At 40.6% G+C, this 18405-nt stretch overlaps 2 protein-coding genes across 4 annotated transcripts in view; both read right to left on the reverse strand.

The window, feature by feature from the left end:
• sh3pxd2b.S (SH3 and PX domains 2B S homeolog) overlaps window positions 1-927 on the reverse strand; it is a 107801-nt gene extending 106874 nt beyond the window's left edge. The window contains exon 1 of one of the 3 annotated variants that reach the window (XM_018256142.2): window positions 338-927. In XM_018256142.2, coding sequence (XP_018111631.1) covers window positions 338-409 — 72 coding nt within the window. In that variant the 5' untranslated portion in view covers window positions 410-927. The remainder of the gene's footprint in view (window positions 1-337) is intronic. The other 2 variants (XM_018256144.2, XM_018256143.2) reach the window with 2 other exon arrangements.
• Window positions 928-8666: 7739 nt separating this feature from the next.
• stk10.S (serine/threonine kinase 10 S homeolog) overlaps window positions 8667-18405 on the reverse strand; it is an 80374-nt gene continuing 70635 nt past the window's right edge. The window contains 3 exon segments of the mRNA NM_001085695.1: window positions 8667-9163; window positions 14700-14813; window positions 16708-16833. Of these exon segments, the coding sequence (NP_001079164.1) occupies window positions 9026-9163; window positions 14700-14813; window positions 16708-16833 (378 nt within the window). The 3' untranslated portion in view covers window positions 8667-9025.

Raw genomic sequence — 18405 nt, forward strand, 5'->3', positions numbered from 1 at the left:
GTAACTGTGGGAAGAGACCATTATGGTGCCAGTAGAAGGGGTCAGACAGAGAGTACCAGAGTAACTGTGGGAAGAGACCATTATGGTACCAGTAGAAGGGGTCAGACAGAGAGTACCAGAGTAACTGTGGGAAGAGACCATTATGGTGCCAGTAGAAGGGGTCAGACAGAGAGTACCAGTGTAACTGCAGGAAGAGACCATTAGGGAATGTGCCAGTAGAAGGGGTCAGACAGAGAGTACCAGAGTAACTGTGGGAAGAGACCATTATGGTGCCAGTACAAGGGGTCAGACAGAGAGTCCAGTTGCAGAAGTGGATAAAGGCAAGGCTTTTACTCACATAATGCTTGTTGGGGCTGCGCCGCTTTTGCACGTCCTGCACAATGACTTCCACGACGCTTCTCCTGGGCATGGCTGGATCGTGCTCTCCAGCAGCAAACAAAGGGTAGATCAGAGCCTGGGACTTGTCTTTGGGTGGTCCGGCCGTGGGTACATCCAGCTGGGGGGGGGAGAGAAGATCTTGAATTCAGCGCAATTCGGGGCGACTAAGAAAAGAGCAGTGTTCCCCTAGACAGAAGAACAGCATCCGGACTCTGCTCCCTCTTCTCTTTCCCCCTGTCTCTCTTTTCTTTCTTCCACAGTTTCAGAAAAGCGCCGCACTCCTCACTCCTCCCCTCTCTCAGACTTGGAAAAGTCGGCCCACTATTTAAAGCTGCAGCACCAGCACAAGCCGCTCTGTAGAGACCGCGAGGAGGTGACTGACGGCCTCTGGGAATTGTGCCGCTCTCAGTTGAACGTTCATGTGTCTCTATTGCTGCAGCTCACTGTTACAGTCCAACTACCTCTCCTGGATATTTCCCAACTGGTGCGTGATTTGGTCTTTACTTCCGTCATAAACCTGTAATAGTGAAGTTATCAGAGTCACGTGATACCATTCCAGCTGATTTAGTTCTGATAGAAAAACCTGCTTGTGTGATACCTTAGTCATTTATTGGCAAATAATCAGTGGACAGGCTCCCATACACTGGTCCATAATTCTGCCATCAGTTGCCTTCTACGACATATCAAACAAATAATTTATGCTTTGAAAGTTGGCCGCAGGGGGTCACCATCTTGTAACTTTGTTAAACATCAAGACCAAGACTGTGCACATGCTCAGTGTGGTCGGGGCTTCAGTTGGGAGGTTAAGCTTAAGGATCGTCATACATGATCAAAACAGCACAAGTCAAATAATATCTGCCAGAATAGGCAGACTGCACTGTCATGTGTCCTGTGTTGTCATGTAATCTAATGTGGATTTCATAGTTTTTGTTTTGTTTAAAGGACCAGTAACCGCAAAAAATTTATAAGAAAAATTTGTTAGTATGCTACGAAAAAAGATGCCAACACATATTAAAGTCGTTAAGTCTTTATTAAGAAATAACTTACCGAAACTCCGCTTGCGCTTCTCTTCAGAAAAGGTGATCCGTCATTCGGCTCTCGATTTCTCCTCCCTGCCTTCCTTATAGCAGATAGCCAGGGAGGAGAAATCAAGTGCCGCACTATGGATTGTCGCCGTTTCTGAAGAGGAGCGCAAGCGGAGTTTCGGTAAGTTATTTCTTAATAAAGAGTTAACGACTTTCAAGTTTAATATGTGTTGGCATCTTTTTTTCGTAGCATACTAACAAATTTTTCTTAGAATTTTTTTGCTGTTACTGGTCCTTTAATACAAACTTTCTCCAAATCTGCAGAACCAGTGGCTGTTGCAAAATAATCCTCCAAACAGAATCCCAGTTTATCTGTTTAAATCTGGCTCCATGATCTTTGTCCCTGCAGCTTGAGTTGGAAACATTAAAGGGGATATAGAGTCGCCGACTGTTCTACAGGGAAACAAACAAAGCTGCTTGAGTTCTGCATGGCTGGGAAGTAAGGCGGGGGCTCCCCCTGCTGTTCATAAGTATGATTGTTTCCCTGCTCAGCAGTTAGGGACCATCTGACAATTCCTATCCACAGCAGTAAATGAATGGAGAATTTCACTGCATACAGTCAGGTTTCTTATAAAAACGGTACACATTTTTTAAAGTATATTGGAGCTAGGTTTCTTTTTCATTAAAGAAAGTGAAAATGGGATTTTATTTTTTTGCCTTTACATGCCCTTTAACTTATAACTTTAATGTTATTGTCACACAGGGCTGAAACTTGGCCTGTGGTTTAGAATAAGCCCCTATGCTGAAATCCGCTCCTTAGCTTGCCATTGCGTTGACCCAAATGCAGACACACACACAGGCGGATTTTAGTGCCAAAACACTAACTCTGGAATTTCTGCACCATAACCTGCCCAACATAATGAATCCATGCGCAGGCAAGGTAAGGGGTTGCTTTAAGTGTAGGGGCTTATTCTAAACGACAGGCCAAGTTTCAGCAATGTGTAGGGACTTGCCTTTTTTTCACCCTAAGGGTAAAGGCACACACTAAGATTCAGGGAGATTTAGTCACCCGGCAACTCTTCTTCTGGCAACTAATCTCCCCGAAAAGCCTTCGCTCAGAGTGCACTCGGAGCACTTGGTTTTCCAAAGTCGCCCATAGTTTCCTCATGAGGCAACTTGTGCGAGTTCGGAAAATGAAGCGCTGAGTTCGCCATCCTGCCGGCGATTTCGATTCTAGCCAGTGGGAAGGGGAGATCGCCTGAAGAAGAGGCAATTTGTCGCTGAGAGACTAAATCTCCCCGAATCTTAGCGTGTGCCCTTACCCTTATACTGGCCTTTGGGTCAGCGGACAGGCTGGGATATATCAGGGTGGGAAAATGATTGGGGTGGGTGGGTGGAAGTTGCTGGAAAGTGGGTGGGAGAATGGGCAGTGTGGGTGAGGAAAAGACAGATCTGCAGCCAGGAGACAAGTGTTTCAGTGGAAGGGGTAAGGGAGGCCAGGAATTTATAGTTTCACTGGCAACTACATTGTCGGTATATTTGTAATACCAGTGCCAGTCAGTAACATGTGCCTGCATGCAACCAATAGTTGGCCAGTTAAACTAAACTGGGGAACGTCTCAGACCTGCTGAGGTTGTGTATAAGTCAATGGGAGAAGTCCTGAAGATATTCTGATCTGCGCTGGGTTTCGTGCAAAAACCTGAAGATTTCATGGTTTTCAGGCAAAAATCCGTAAAAATATGAGTTTTTTTCAGGTGGAAAATCTGAAAAGTTCTTATTATTAGAATTTTTCATGATTTTTTTGAGTTTTTTCCCACACTGGACTTTTTCAGAAAAATGTATTGATACATAAGGAGAAATAACCCTTGCGGATTTGGTCGGAGTATTTGTCAGAAAATAATGAGATAAATTCCGATTTTGATAAATAAACCCTGTACTGTCTCTTCTTGCATTCCTTCAATTATTTTCCACTTCAACAATAGGGTTTTCAATGCATATGCGTAACTTGCACACAATATAGACACTTCATTCTGAGGTGTCTTAGGGCAGAGACAGACACTGCGATTCGGGGAGATTAGTCGCTCGACGACAAATCTCCTCTTCTTCGGGGCGACTAATCTCCCTGAACTGCCTTCCCGCCGGCTGGAATGTAAATCGCCGGCAGGATTGCACTTGGAGGGCTTCGTTTTCCGAAGTCGCCCTAAGTTTCCTCGTGAAACACAAAGCAATAATTTTGTTTTGAATAATTACTGGCAAGGGTACGCTGACCCACAGATATCCATGTACTGTATAATACTGGTTGGTCTCAGAAGATGAGAGAGTGAAGACAATCTGGAGCTGCTAGTCACAGTTTTTTTTTTTTTTTTTTTTAAAGTTTGCCTGAATGAGCAGAATAATTGAAAGTCGGCCGTACTGTGTATCACCCCTTTCCATCAATTTGGCCCATGGGCTGATCAGTCAGACTGGTACTGGATCAGTACGGCCTCATTTGTCGCCGCAACTTCATTGACCAAAAACCTTACATGTGTGAACATTGCAAAACTTTCCTTTCTATCCTAAAAAAATGTTTTATCTTTTAGCTGTAGTAACACTGCCAAGAGTATTTGATCTTTCTCCTGTGCCAGCAACATGGGCACCACCTTGTGGTAGAAAAGAGAAATGCTCTTGTCTAAAACAATAAGATGTAGAAAATATTACCATTAGTCAGGTATATAGAAGATGAAAAATGAAGCAGGAAGGGGTGGGACCTTTAGTATCTGAGGGGAGTCAGCTAATTGAAAACAAAATAAAAGCGCAGATTCTGAACTCATATTTTTCATCTGTCTACACAAATGAGGAACCAGTTAATGAAGGTTTCCTTCTTAATAGTCCCAATTCTAGTAATACAACTAATGATGCATGGTTCACACATGAGGAAATTCAAAAGAGACTAGAACATGTTAAGATTAACAAAGGTCCGGGGCCAGATGGTATTCATCCCAGGGTACTTAGCGAGCTTAACTCTGTGATTGCCAAACCTCTTTACTTAATTTTTCAGGATTCATTGAGATCTGGCATAGTGCCGAGAGACTGGCGAATTGCTAATGTGGTGCCTCTATTCAAAAAAGGATCCCGTTCTCAGCCTTAAAACTATAGGCCAGTTAGTCTGACGTCAGTAGTAGGAAAGCTTTTCAAAGGGTTAATAAAGGATAAGGTACTGGACTTCATAGCAAATCATAATACTATGAGTTTGTGCCAGCATGGTTTTATGCATAATAGATCTTGCCAGACTAACTTAATTTATTTTTATAATAAGGTGAGCAGGGACCTCTATTCTGGGATGTGATTTACTTAAACTTTGCTAAAGCATTTGATACAGTGCCGCACAGAAGGTTACTGGTTAAATTAAGGAATGTTGGCCTGGATCATAGTATTTGTACCTGGCTAGAGAACTGGCTAAAAGATAGACTACAAAGAGTGGTGGTAAATGGAACATTTTCTAATTGGACCAGTGTTGTTAGTGGAGTACCGCAGGGCTCTGTACTAGGTCCCTTGCTTTTCAACTTGTTTATTAATGACCTGGAGGTGGGCATTGAAAGTACTGTTTCTATTTTTGCAGATGATACTAAATTGTGCAGAACTATAGGTTCCATGCAGGATGCTGCCACTTTGCAGAGTGATTTGTCTAAACTGGAAAACTGGGCAGCAAACTGGAAAATGAGGTTCAATGTTGATAAATGCAGGTTATGTACTTTGGCAAAATAATATAAATGCAAGTTATACACTAAATGGCAGTGTGTTGGGAGTTTCTTTAAATGAGAAGGATCTAGGGGTCTTTGTAGATAACACGTTGTCTAATTCTGGGCAGTGTCATTCTGTGGCTACTAAAGCAAATAAAGTTCTGTCTTGCATAAAAAAGGGCATTAACTCAAGGGATGAAAACATAATTATGCCTCTTTATAGGTCCCTGGTGAGGCCTCATCTGGAGTATGCAGTGCAGTTTTGGACTCCAGTCCTTAAGAGGGATATAAATGAGCCGGAGAGAGTGCAGAGACTAAGTGCAACTAAACTGGTTAGAGGGATGGAAGACTTAAATTATGTGGGTAGACTGTCAAGGTTGGGGTTGTTTTCTCTGGAAAAAAGGCGCTTGCGAGGGGACATGATCACACTTTACAAGTACATTAGAGGACATTATAGACAAATAGCAGGGGACCTTTTTACCCATAAAGTGGATCACCGTACCAGAGGCCACCCCTTTACACTAGAAGAAAAGAACTTTCATTTGAAGCAACGTAGGTGGTTCTTCACAGTCAGGACAGTGAGGTTGTGGAATGCACTGCCGGGTGATGTTGTGATGGCTGATTCAGTTAATGCCTTTAAGAATGGCTTGGATGATTTTTTGGACAGACATAATATCAAAGGCTATTGTGATACTAAGCTCTATAGTTAGTATAGGTATGGGTCTATAGAATTTAATTAAAAGTAGGGAGGGTGTGTGTATGGATGCTGGGTTTTCATTAGGAGGGGTTGAACTTGATGGACTTTGTCTTTTTTCAACCCGATGTAACTGGGGGTACTTTATTTATTATAATACACAAATTTCAGTGAGTCATGTGACAGAAATGACATCACTACTCACCGTTTATAACTGATGACATCACTATTCACCGTTTATAAGGATATCATTTACAAGATATTCATGGCTTTTGTGTATTATAAATGTTTCAATGACAGTCACATAATGCTCTAGCTAGACTGAGATTAAGCAGTATTGTTACTTCATCTGAGTTTAACTCTTGAGGTTTAAAGGTAACTTAATAGGGTTACCTAAACAACAGAAGTATTTCAACCAAGAATCTTCCAGATCTCATCTCTCAGCACCTTCAATACACATGCTTCTTATCCATTTCAAATCCTGTTGTCATTAGGTGCGGGAGAAGCATTGTTTTATTGAGCCCACTATTATAGTAGTAAAGAGTACTCTGTTTGCCCTTCGACACTAGTTACTTTATTACATTTTTAGATTATTTACATGTTACAGTGTTTTAAATGGATAAACTCTTACCAAACACAACAAATGCACATTCGAAAAATATCTGCTTCTTCTAGTGGTGTTTTCCTTTCTCTCGCAAAAAGTGGAAATCAACTCAGTAACAAGACAATTTTATATTATTCGTATTGCATAAAGCTTTTTAATAAACTTTTTTTTATTTTCGAAATAAAGTTAAGTTCTGGAAGACAAACAAATATTGCACTTGAATTAATGAGCTTCACCCTTTGAGTGTAGTGAAAACCTAGAATGTATGGCAAATCTATCAGTAAGTTTCTTTTATGTGTGTACTGCAGATTATATGTTAGGAGGCACTTAAAAGGATTAAGGGCAGAGACACGTAGAGATTCGGGGAGATTAGTTGCCCGGCGACAAATCGCCTCTTCTATGGGCGACTAATCTCCCCGAAAAGCCTTCCTGCCGCCTAGACTCTAAAATCACCAGTGGGATGGCGGAGCGCTTTGTTTTCCGAAGTTTCCTTGTGAGACAACTTCAGGCGACTATGGAAAACAAATTGCTCCGAGTACCTTCAGCCGGCGATTGAGTCTAGCCAGCGGGAAGGCTTTTTGGGGAGATTAGTCACCAGGCAACCCGAAATCTCCCCAAATCTTTGCGCCTGTCTCTGCCCTAAATGTGGGACTTTTGATTATAACCTGCTTAAGGTCACACAGTGAGATTCGGGGAGATTTAGCCGCTGACTAATCTCCCTGAACTGCTTCCCCCTGTCTTCCGCCTGCAAGAATGAAAAAACGCCTGCAGCATGGCACTCGTGGCGCTTCGTTTTCCGAAGCTGCCTCACGAGGAAACTTCGGGCGACTTCGGAAAATGAAGCGCCGCGATTCGTTTTTCATTCTAGCAGGCGGAAGACAGGGGAAAGCAGTTCGGAGAGATTAAGCGCCCCAAAGAAGAGGCGATTAGTCGCCGGACGACTAAATCTCCCCAAATCTCACAGTGGGACATTACCCTAATAAAGATCTTTTGTGTGCAAAGCTGAAGTACTATCCCGGTACTTGAAAAGAAAACATTCTCAGTTTGTAATTAGGGATAGAGTCCATTTGATTTTGGTGCAGTAAATATGCACAATGTCAAATATCAAAGGGTATGACAGTACTTTTATGTCACTGCCGTACATTCTATGGCGTCGCACTAAAAGCAGTTAAACAGGCAAGGTGTATGGGTAAATTATTGCACAAATTCCTTCTCTGCATACTTTAACATGGGATTGGAACTCCATGGGAGTGTGCCATAGCCGTAGCATGTTACAGGCATTAAAAGAAAAAAAAAACACAATAAAAACATCCAGTAGTGTAACAGATTGCACACTTCTAAGTAGTGATGGGCGAATTTATTTGCCAGGCGCAAATTTGCGCGATTCGCCGGCGAATAAATCTGCGAAACGGCCGTGAAAATTCGCCGGCTTCAAAAATGAGACGCCGGGTGCCGTCTTGCAAATTTTTTGCTGTTTTGCGAATTTAGTGGGAAATTCGCTAATTTTTCGGTGAATCGAAGCGCCGCAAATTCGCCCATCACTACTTCTGAGATCTAAAAGAGAAACCTTTGGATCAAGCAAGCACATGATATCACTTGCTCAATGATGAATACAACAGAAGAATTATTTCCATGAGGCCTGGAACTCATGTTGATGCCCCAGAAAATAATAACCCCTTTTTGACAGAGTCTCAGTGTAACAAGCAACTGATGGGTGAAGAATAATGTTTAACAATAGAGCCCTCTCATTTTTATAGCTTAATCAATAAGGATACAATGAGCTCTTCTTTGATGCAAGATCAAGTCATGACTCAAATCTCAATAGAAATTTACTATCTACTTGACTGGCCGGCAGTCGATTACTAAGCAGGCATTTGTTAAGTCAATGAAGTTCAAAACAAGCTCATATATATGTTATCTGGTTACCTTCCCATTGTTCTGTTGTTAGGCTGCTGGAAAGGGAGGGGGTTGATATCACTCCAACTTGCAGTAAAGAGTTTATTGGAGTCACACGACTGGGGGCAGCTGGGAAATTGACAATATGTCTAGCCCATGTCAGATTTCAAAATTAAATATAAAAAAATCTGTTTGCTCTTTTGAAAAACAGATTCCAGTGCACTATTAACTGATGCGTTTAACATGTTTTCCCATGACAGTAACCCTTTAAGGAAACACATGTTTGAACAGCCCTTTGATAGCCTCTCCCTGGCTAGAAGAAATAACTAGAAATGTGCAAAGGATTCTGGTTTAGGGAGAAATGCATTCTTTTAATCTGTACACAATCATAATGTGAGCACAGAATTCTGGGGCTGAACTGCTTGTCTGCATGATCCAAATAATACATTTAAGAAATGATTGACAGATGATTAGTCCTGTACAGTAAATAAAGTAAAGAGGGTTGTTCTCATGGCAAGGCATGTTCCTACAATAGGATTCCTTTTTCCATGTATAGATCTCCAGCCTTCAGATCAAAGAGCCCCTGTTCCTTTCTGTTGTCCACCCTTATCATTTCAAATTCACACTGAGCACCCGAGTGGAAAAGCATGAGGAAAAGTTGTGTGTGCCAAGTGTCTGAGTCTGTACAGTTTTGTTCTGGCTGCAGAAATCAGGAGGCCTCGGGAGAGCTGAAGGAATAGAACCTGGTCGGCTTGTTGGAGGGGAATGGATCACCTGCAACTTCTTCATTTAATCGAAAGAACATTTCTTGCGCCTCCTTTTTCAGTTCTAATTCATCCTCAAAAGCCTGCAAGGGAGGAGTTGTGATGGCCGTTACACGTATAGGTTGTGTCTGGGCAATAACATTTTTACATACATTACACTGCATAACAACAAATGTTTATATTTGTCTGAATTCCACATAATTAACATTTTTATAAACGGTCAAAATATGTGACTTCTTAAGAGTAAAAAGCCGGTGTCTTTAGTTGACCATTGCAATGATGTAAACAAGTTACTATTTGGTACTGTGAAATAGAAGAACTGCATTTTTGGCTTACTAACTTGGACTGTAGACCAGTTGGACACGCTATTAAAATGACTTGTGGCAGCAAAACGAAAATTTAATATAAGCTTCATCATACTGAAATAAGAAACTTTCTATATACAATAAATTAAAAATCCTGCATTGTTTCAGAAATAATCAAGTTTATCTTCACTATTCCTCTCTCAGCATCTGTTTCTCTTCATTCTGTCTTCATGCAGCAGTTGGGTGTCAGATAATCATTGACAGTTAGATCCAATATATCTTATAGGGAGGCTCCTTTTGCCTAGAAGATGTACCGTATATACCCGAGTATAAGCCGAGTTTTTCAGCATCCAAAATGTACTGAAAAAGTCTACCTCGGCTTATACTCAGGTCAGCGGGCAGTAGCTGAGATTGCAGTCACTTTTAATCATTCCTATACCAACAGTTCACTTGGGGAGAGACTGCAATATCCCACAATGCCCTCTGTTGGTTATATGAAAGAATAACAGTGCGCCCTCTGTTGGTTATATCAAAGAATAACAGTGACTGCAATATCACACAGCGCCCTCTGTTGGTTATATCAAAGAATAACAGTGCACCCTCTCTTGGTTATATGAAAGAATAACAGTGACTGCAATATCACACAGCGCCATCTGTTGGTTATATCAAAGAATAACAGTGACTGCAATATCACACAGCACACTCTGTTGGTTATATCAAAGAATAACAGTGTGCCCTCTGTTGGTTATATCAAAGAATAACAGTGACTGCAATATCACACAGCGCCATCTGTTGGTTATATGAAAGATTAACAGTGACTGCAATATCACACAGCGCCCTCTGTTGGTTATATGAAAGAATAACAGTGCACCCTCTGTTGGTTATATGAAAGAATAACAGTGACTGCAATATCACAAAGCGTCATCTGTTGGTTATATGAAAGAATAACAGTGACTGCAATATCACACAGCACCCTCTGATGGTTATATCAAAGAATAACAGTGCACCCTCTGTTGGTTATATGAAAGAATAACAGTGACTGCAATATCACACAGCGTCATCTGTTGGTTATATGAAAGAATAACAGTGACTGCAATATCACACAGCGCCATCTGTTGGTTATATCAAAGAATAACAGTGACTGCAATATCACACAGCGCCCTCTGTTGGTTATATGAAAGAATAACAGTGCGCCCTCTGTTGGTTATATGAAGGATTAACAGTGACTGCAATATCACACAGCACCCTCTGTTGGTTATATGAAAGAATAACAGTGCGCCCTCTGTTGGTTATATGAAGGATTAACAGTGATGCAATATCACACAGCACCCTCTGTTGGTTATACGAAAGATTAACAGTGATGGCAATATCACACAGCACCCTCTGCACATGGTAGTGGGACAGTGGGACAATGCACACAGTAATCCGTTTGGCAATTCTCTGTCACCATCAACTTTGCAAAGAAGTCCGGTTGATCGCTGGGGGGGTCTCTTTGGCGGAATGTGCGCTGCTGGGAGACAGGGCTGTAGTTGTGTCTAGGCTTATACTAGAGTCAATAAGTTTTCCCAGTTTTCGTAGGTAAAATTAGGTACCTCGGCTTATACTCGGATCGGCTTATACTCGAGTATATACGGTATTAGAGCTCACTCTATTAAAATCATCATCCTGTCTCTCTACATGCAGAATTTGTGCAAAAAGCAGTTATTTTGTTAGATACTGTTCATACTGGAATCAGTTATTTGAGTGAGCTGTAATACATCTGCTAGGAAAGGAGCCCCCCTCCCCTATAAGATAAATAGTCACTGAAAGTTAGGTCCAATATGACACCCAACTGCTGAATGAAGACAGAATGAAGAGAAACAGATGCTGAGAGAGGAATAGTGAACATAAACTTGAGTTCAGAAACAATGCAGATTTTTTAATTGATTGTATTTAGAAAGTTTTTTATTTCAGTATGCTGAAGCTTATATTAAATTTTCATTTTCGAGAGTTCCCCTTTAATAAATCTGAATGTTAAATTAAAGGACCAGTAACAGTAATTTTTTTTTCAAAATAAATTGTTTCTTTTTAGCAAAAAAAAAAAACCCCACCAACACAGTTTAATTAATTCGCAAAGTACTTACCGGTTCTCTGCATGCGCTCCTCTTCTGAAACGGCGACAGGGCGACAATCCATCGTGCGGCGCTCGATTTCTCCTCCCTGCCTTCTATAGGAGATAGCCAGGGAGGAGAAATCGAGCGCCGCATGATGAATTGTCGCCCTGTCGCAGTTTCAGAAGAGGAGCGCATGCAGAGAATTGGTAAGTAATTTCTTAATAAAAGCTTTGTGAATTAAACGTTTAAACGGTGTTGGTGTTTTTTTTAATAAAAATTACTGTTACTTGTCCTTTAACCAATTTTCAGATCAAGGAAATGGATGATTCCAAAGGCCTAGGTGTTTTCTTTTGCCATTGGTTTGGATTTTCATTCTAGAATGAACATCGGGTCAGGTTTATCTTACTCACAATGTGAATATAAGACCAAACTAATGAGACAGATGAGCTATACTATAGTCTGTTAATAAGTGGAGTTTACACATGTATTCTTGTATTTAACTCTTTGGCAGAACATAGATACTTGCTGGTTATTCTGCCTCTGAAGCCTTTGTTTAACTGAACTACAGTAGAACCTCAATTTGACATCCCCTCATTTTACATTGTTGTTTTGTAGTCCCACCTATATATGATGCATAATACATTTCCCTGATTTTATATTTTCCTGGATTTTACAACATTTTTTTCTGGTCCACTGAAAACTGTAAAATGGCGGTTCTACTGTATTAAGTTTATAGACGATTCAGCCCAGAGAAACCAGCTGAGTCTCAAGCGGCAAGAAAAATGTTTATATTAGTAGGGATGCACCAAATCCACTATTTTGGATTTGGCTGAACCCCCAAAATCTTTGCGAATACCGAACCGAATCTAAATCCTAATTTGCATATGGGAACGGGAGAAAAAATGTTACTTTCTTGTTTTGTGACAAAAAGGAACTCAATTTTCCTCCCCGCCCCTAATTTGCATATGCACATTTGGATTTGGTTCGGCCGGGCAGAAAGATTCGGACGAATACGAATCCTGCAGAAAAAGGCTGAATCCAAAACCGAAGCCTGGATTCGCTGCATCCCTAGATATTAGAATCCTTAAGTTATTGATAATGCAATAATTAAAGGCCTTAGTAGGAAGCTTCACATGGAAACATGACAGAGATGTAAGGGCCAACTGTCTCATAAGTATAAACAAAAGCTGATGACAGGGACACACACATCAGTGTACAGTTTATATTACTCACTGGTCAATGTGCTGCTGTCTGACTAAATGATCAAATTCAAACAATCCACTTGTTTGTACACTGTATTATTTGTGAGCAAAGATGTGACCATCTGATCTGATCATTTTGCTATTGGATTGCTCAACAGGCAACTTGTATGTATCCCTCAAAGGACCAACATCCTTTACTGTGCCCCACGTTTTGCCTATATATCAACAACTGCTTCAGTTTTTTTTGTAATTTAACAGAACATATGGTTTCTGACGCTGGAGTTTTTAATAATAAGGGGCCCATTTACTTAGTTCGAGTGAAGGAATAGAATAAAAAAAAAGTTTGAATTTCGAATGTTTTTTTTTGGCTACTTCGACCGTCGACTTCGAATCGAACTAAAAATCGTTTGACTATTCGACCATTCAATAGTCGAAGTACGGTCTCTTAAAAAAAAAAAACTTCGACCCCCTAGTTCACCACCTAAAACCCACCGAAGTCAAGGTTAGCTTATGGGGAAGGTCCCCCATAGGCTTTGGAACAATTTTTAGGTCGAAGAAAAATCGTTTGATCGATGGATTTTTCGTTCGATCGAACTATTTGCGGTAAATCCTTCGACTTCGATGTCGAAGGATTTCAATTCGGCAGTCAAATATTGACCATAAGTAAATTTGCCCCTAAGTGTATGATGTGTATTCAAGCATTTTGCCACCTGAATATTTTCTTATTTATATGAGGGAAAAATAGCTCAGAGTATCTCAGGCAGGGTTGTCCGACCCACCCACGTTAATAAAGTAACAGTAAAATCAAAAAAGTGTTTTAATGTAATAAAAATATAATGCAGTGTTGCCCTGCACTGGTAAAACTGGTGTGTTTGCTTCAGAAACACTACTATAGTTTATATAAATAAGCTGCTGTGTAGCAATGGGGGCAGCCATTCAAAGGAGAAAAGACACAGCAGATAAGCTCTGTCTGTCTAATGGTGTTATCTGTTATCCATTAGTCAACCTGTGCCATATAACCTTTTTTCAATTTCCACCATTGCTACACAGCAGCTTGTTTATATAAACTATAGTAGTGTTTCTGAAGCAAACACACCAGTTTTACCAGTGCAGGGCAACAATACATGATATTTTCTTTTCTTTGAAACACTTTCATTTTTTGGTGTTACAGTTCCTTTAAGCTAATTGTCAGTGAGCATTTATGAGCTGTAATCTAAACCATGAGTGAAGTGGCAGGGTCAGTTTCGACTTCAGTCTACAAACTGGCAAATCGGTCACAAAACACAAAAAAAAAAAAAGTACGGATGCAACGAATTCACTATTACAGCAACAAATCCTAATTAGCATATGCAAATTAGGGGTGGGAAAAAATTTTTTACTTCCTGGTTTTGTGACAAAAAGGCATGTGATTTCTCTCCCCGCCTCTAATTATGCATATGCAAATTAGGACTCCGTTCGGCTGAATCCTGCTTAAAAAGTCTGAATCCTGGCCGAATACTTATCCGAATACTGGATTTGGTGCATCCCTAAAAAAAAACTATTGCTATGACTCAGTGGTACAAACTTAGTGCTCAATTACAAAACATTAATTACAGAAATGGAGGCTACACCTTCCCTGTTAATGGGCCTGGTGTTGTATTGCCCACACAGCATATATTGCACAAGGGGGATAATGGAAATAATCTCTTGGCTATTATATCATTTAAAACCTACAAGTTTTAAGGGGTTTTCATTTGTTATAGAAGGAATAAAATTAAAAAGCCTCCCAAAGGGGGCAGACACAATCATACAACTTAATAAAAGCAATAAAGTGCATAAGCGCACGTTCCAGCACAGCATAAAAATGGATTACTGTAAAGAGACTGCCCAAAAGCTCCTTCCCAAGGGTAATATGTAAGATTCATTGGAAAGGACATTTCAATAGGTTTTTATGAGATGAGAAGAGTCAACATGCAGTGCCTTGTGTGATAAGCCGCACATGCCGCTCTTTGAACAATGATCAGTAGGTTTTTATTTTACCTTTTTTCGTGGTCTAATATTTTCTCGCCATTCTCTGATTAACTGAATGTGGTGCTCGTCCAAGGACTTCAGCTTCTGTGTCTCGTGTTCTACCAGCAGGTGGCACTTTTCATTCTGCAAAGGAGAAGTATCTGTCAGCTAAACATTGCACAGAAAGCACTCAGCTGCTACACAGTATTTTCTACCCTACAGCTTTCACATATCAAGGACCTACTCTGCTCCTGTGTCTCATCATATTTAATATATACTAAAGTGACGACATCAGACTGCTAGATACACCCATTCAGTATTAGTTTGTACTGTGCCTGTATAAGATAAAACTGCCATTACTATGTTGCCAGTACTCTTCCTGGCTTAGTCTAAGTTCGAGATCACACCCTATAAACACACACACACACACACACACACACACACAAAACTAAAACCTTCCTAGGCTTTTTTTTTTTTTTTAACAAGTCTCCAGGTTTTCCTGGATTAATACAACCAGCCTGCTTAAAGGGCATGTAAAGTCTAATATAGAATAAGGCTAGAAATGCTGTATATTGTATACTAAATATAAACATGAACTTACTGCACCACAAGCCTAATCAAACAAATAATTTATGCTTTCAAAGTTGGCTACAGGGGGTCACCATCTTGTAACATTGTTAAACATCTTTGCAAGACTAAGACTGTGCACATGCTCAGTGTGGTCTGGGCTGCTTAGGGATCGTCATAAACAAAGCTGCTTGAGTTCTGCATGGCTGGGAAGTAAGACGGGGGCTCCCCCTGCTGTTCATAAGTATGATTGTTTTCCTGCTCAGCAGTTAGGGACCGTCTGACAATTCCTATCCACAGCAGTAAATGAAGGGAGAATTTCACTGCATACAGTCAACTTTCTTATAAAAACGGTACACATTTTTTAATTAAAGTATATTGGAGATAGGTTTCTTTTTCATTAAAGAAAGTAAAAATGGGATTTTATTGTTTTGCCTTTACATACCCTTTAAACACTTGATTCTATTTGGCGGGATGCTGAAAATTGTAGCCCAACAACATTTTGAAATCCAAGTTTGATTTATTTGATTTATTTAGAGTCACTGCTCTAAATCAAAGCAGACAAGAAAACCAATTTGTTTTAAAGGAATTGTTCAGTATACAAATAAAAACTGCGTAAATCGATAGGCTGTGCAAAATAAAAAAATGTATCTAATATAGTTAGTTAGCCAAAAATATAATGTATAAAGGCTGATATGACTGGATGTGTAACATAATAGCCAGAACACTACTTCCTGCTTTTCAGCTCTCTTGGTTTCCACTGATTGGTTACCAGGCAGTAGCCAATCAGAGATTTGAGGGGGGGGGGGCACATGGGTCAAATCTGTTGCTTTTGAATCTGAGCTGAATGCTGAGGATCAATTGCAAACTCACCGAATAGTTATGTCCCATGTTGCCACCCTTCAAGTCGCTGACTAACACAGAGTTAGAGAGTTGAAAAGCAGGAAGTAGTGTTCTGGCTATTATGTTACACATCAAGTCACTCCAGCCTTTATACATTACATTTTTGGGTAACCAACTATATTAGAAACATTTTTTTATTTTGCACAGATCTACTTACCTAGTTTTTATTTTACACTGAACAATTCCTTTAAAATCTTTTGTTGGGGAACCATCATCTCATGCCTTTCATAGGATATACAGGAACAGGTATAGGATCCATTATCCGGAAACTAGTTATCCAGAAAGCTCCGAATTACGGAAAGGCCGTCTCCCACACTCCATTTCATCCAAATAATACAAATTTTAAAATTCCTTTTTCTCTGTAATAATAAAACAGTAGCTTATACTTGATCCAAACTAAGATATAATTAATCCTTATTAGAAGCAAAACCAACCTATTGGGTTTATTTAATGTTTAAATGATTTTCTAGTAGACTAAAGGTATGAAGATCCAAATAACGTATAGATCCACTATCCGGACAGCCACAGGCCCCAAGCATTTTGGATGGATAAGGTTGTACCCGATTACCTGCATTTGCAAAAGATCTCGGACGTTGCAGTCACACTCTGCAAGCATCTCCATTAACTGGTGCTCATGCTTCTGCTGTTGCTGCAACCTCTCTGCTTTCTGTCTTTTTTCCTCTTGCAATGAAAACTGAAAATTAAACCATCAATAACATAAAAGACATAAAGGGTGTTACATTTTTCTTGCGAACAACAGGTGCTCAAGCAATACCATGGGTACAGTTTTTAAGGCACAATTTAATGATAAAAGCAGGATATAATATATACAGGTTTAAAGTGGTTGTTCACCTTTGAATGAACTTTTAGTATATGGAAAATGACATTTTAAGACAATCTGCAGTTGGTTTTCATTTTTTATTAGTTGTGCTTTTTGAGTTATTAAGCAGCTCTCCAGTTTTCAATTTCAGCAATCTGGCTAGGGTCCAAATTCCCCTAGCAACCATGCAATGATATGAATGAGGGACTGGAATACGAACAGGAGAGGACCTGACTAGAAAGACTTAGGGTCAAGGCATACATGCAAATTCCGGGAGATTAGTCGCCCGACGACAAAGATCCTTTTCTTCGAGGCAACTAATGTCCCTGAACTGCCTCCCCACCGGCTAAAATGTAAATCACCGGTGGGATGGCACTCGGAGCGATTCGTTTTCTGAAGTCGCTCGAAGTTGGAAACTTACATTTTAAAAAGAGGAGATGTCACCGGGCGACTAATCTCCCCCAATCTGCCTGTGTGCCCTGTGGGTCAGGGCACACAGGCAGATTTGGGGCGATTTAATTTCCCCGAACTGCCTTCCCGCGGCTAAACTGACTAACATTTTAAAAAGAGGAGATGTCACCGGGCGACTAATCTCCCCCAATCTGCCTGTGTGCCCTGTGGGTCAGGGCACACAGGCAGATTTGGGGCGATTTAATTTCCCCGAACTGCCTTCCCGCGGCTAAAATGTAAATCGCCGATGGGCGATTCCGAAGTGTCACGAAAAAGAGATTTGTCGCAGGGCGATAATCTGAATCTGCCTGTGTGCCCTGACCCTTAGGGTGGTGGCAGACGGGGAGATTAGTCGTTCAGCAACAAATCTCTACTGCGGGCAACTAATCTCCCCAAAAGCCTTCCCACTGGCAAGAGTATGATTCGCAGCCACTTAGGAAATCTGAAGCGATTCGTATGCCATACGAATCGCTTCGGATTTCCAGAGTCACCCGAAGTTTCCTCATGAGGCAACTTCCTATAATCAATACGTATGCCACGTGATTCATACTCTTGCCGGTGGGAAGGCTTTTGGGGAGATTAGTCGCCTGCAGTAGAGAGGATTTGTTGTTGGATGACTAATCTCCACCCTTACAGAGCATTTGTTTTTAGATGGGGTCAGTGACCCCAATTTAAAAGCTGGAGTCAGAAGAAGAAGGCAAATTCAAAAACAATAAAAAAAAAAAAAAGCATCTTGAAAAGTTGATTAGAATTAGCCATTATATAGCTCTAACTTAAAGGTGAACCCCTTTAAAGGTCTGATGGACTTGGCGCGTCAATCACAAAGTAAGAAGCAAAAAACAAAATGCTGCATGTGCCATGAGCCTTATTTTTGAGCAGGTGTAATCAGTAAAGATACACAATGATTGCTTTTGTCTGGGTCATTTCATTGTAGAAGCAGTGACAGTTGGATTAACCCCTTTCCTACCAATGGCCGCTCTAGACTATCCAGTTGAA

Source organism: Xenopus laevis, chromosome 3S (genome assembly GCF_017654675.1).
Source record: "Xenopus laevis strain J_2021 chromosome 3S, Xenopus_laevis_v10.1, whole genome shotgun sequence".
NCBI lineage: Eukaryota > Metazoa > Chordata > Amphibia > Anura > Pipidae > Xenopus > Xenopus laevis.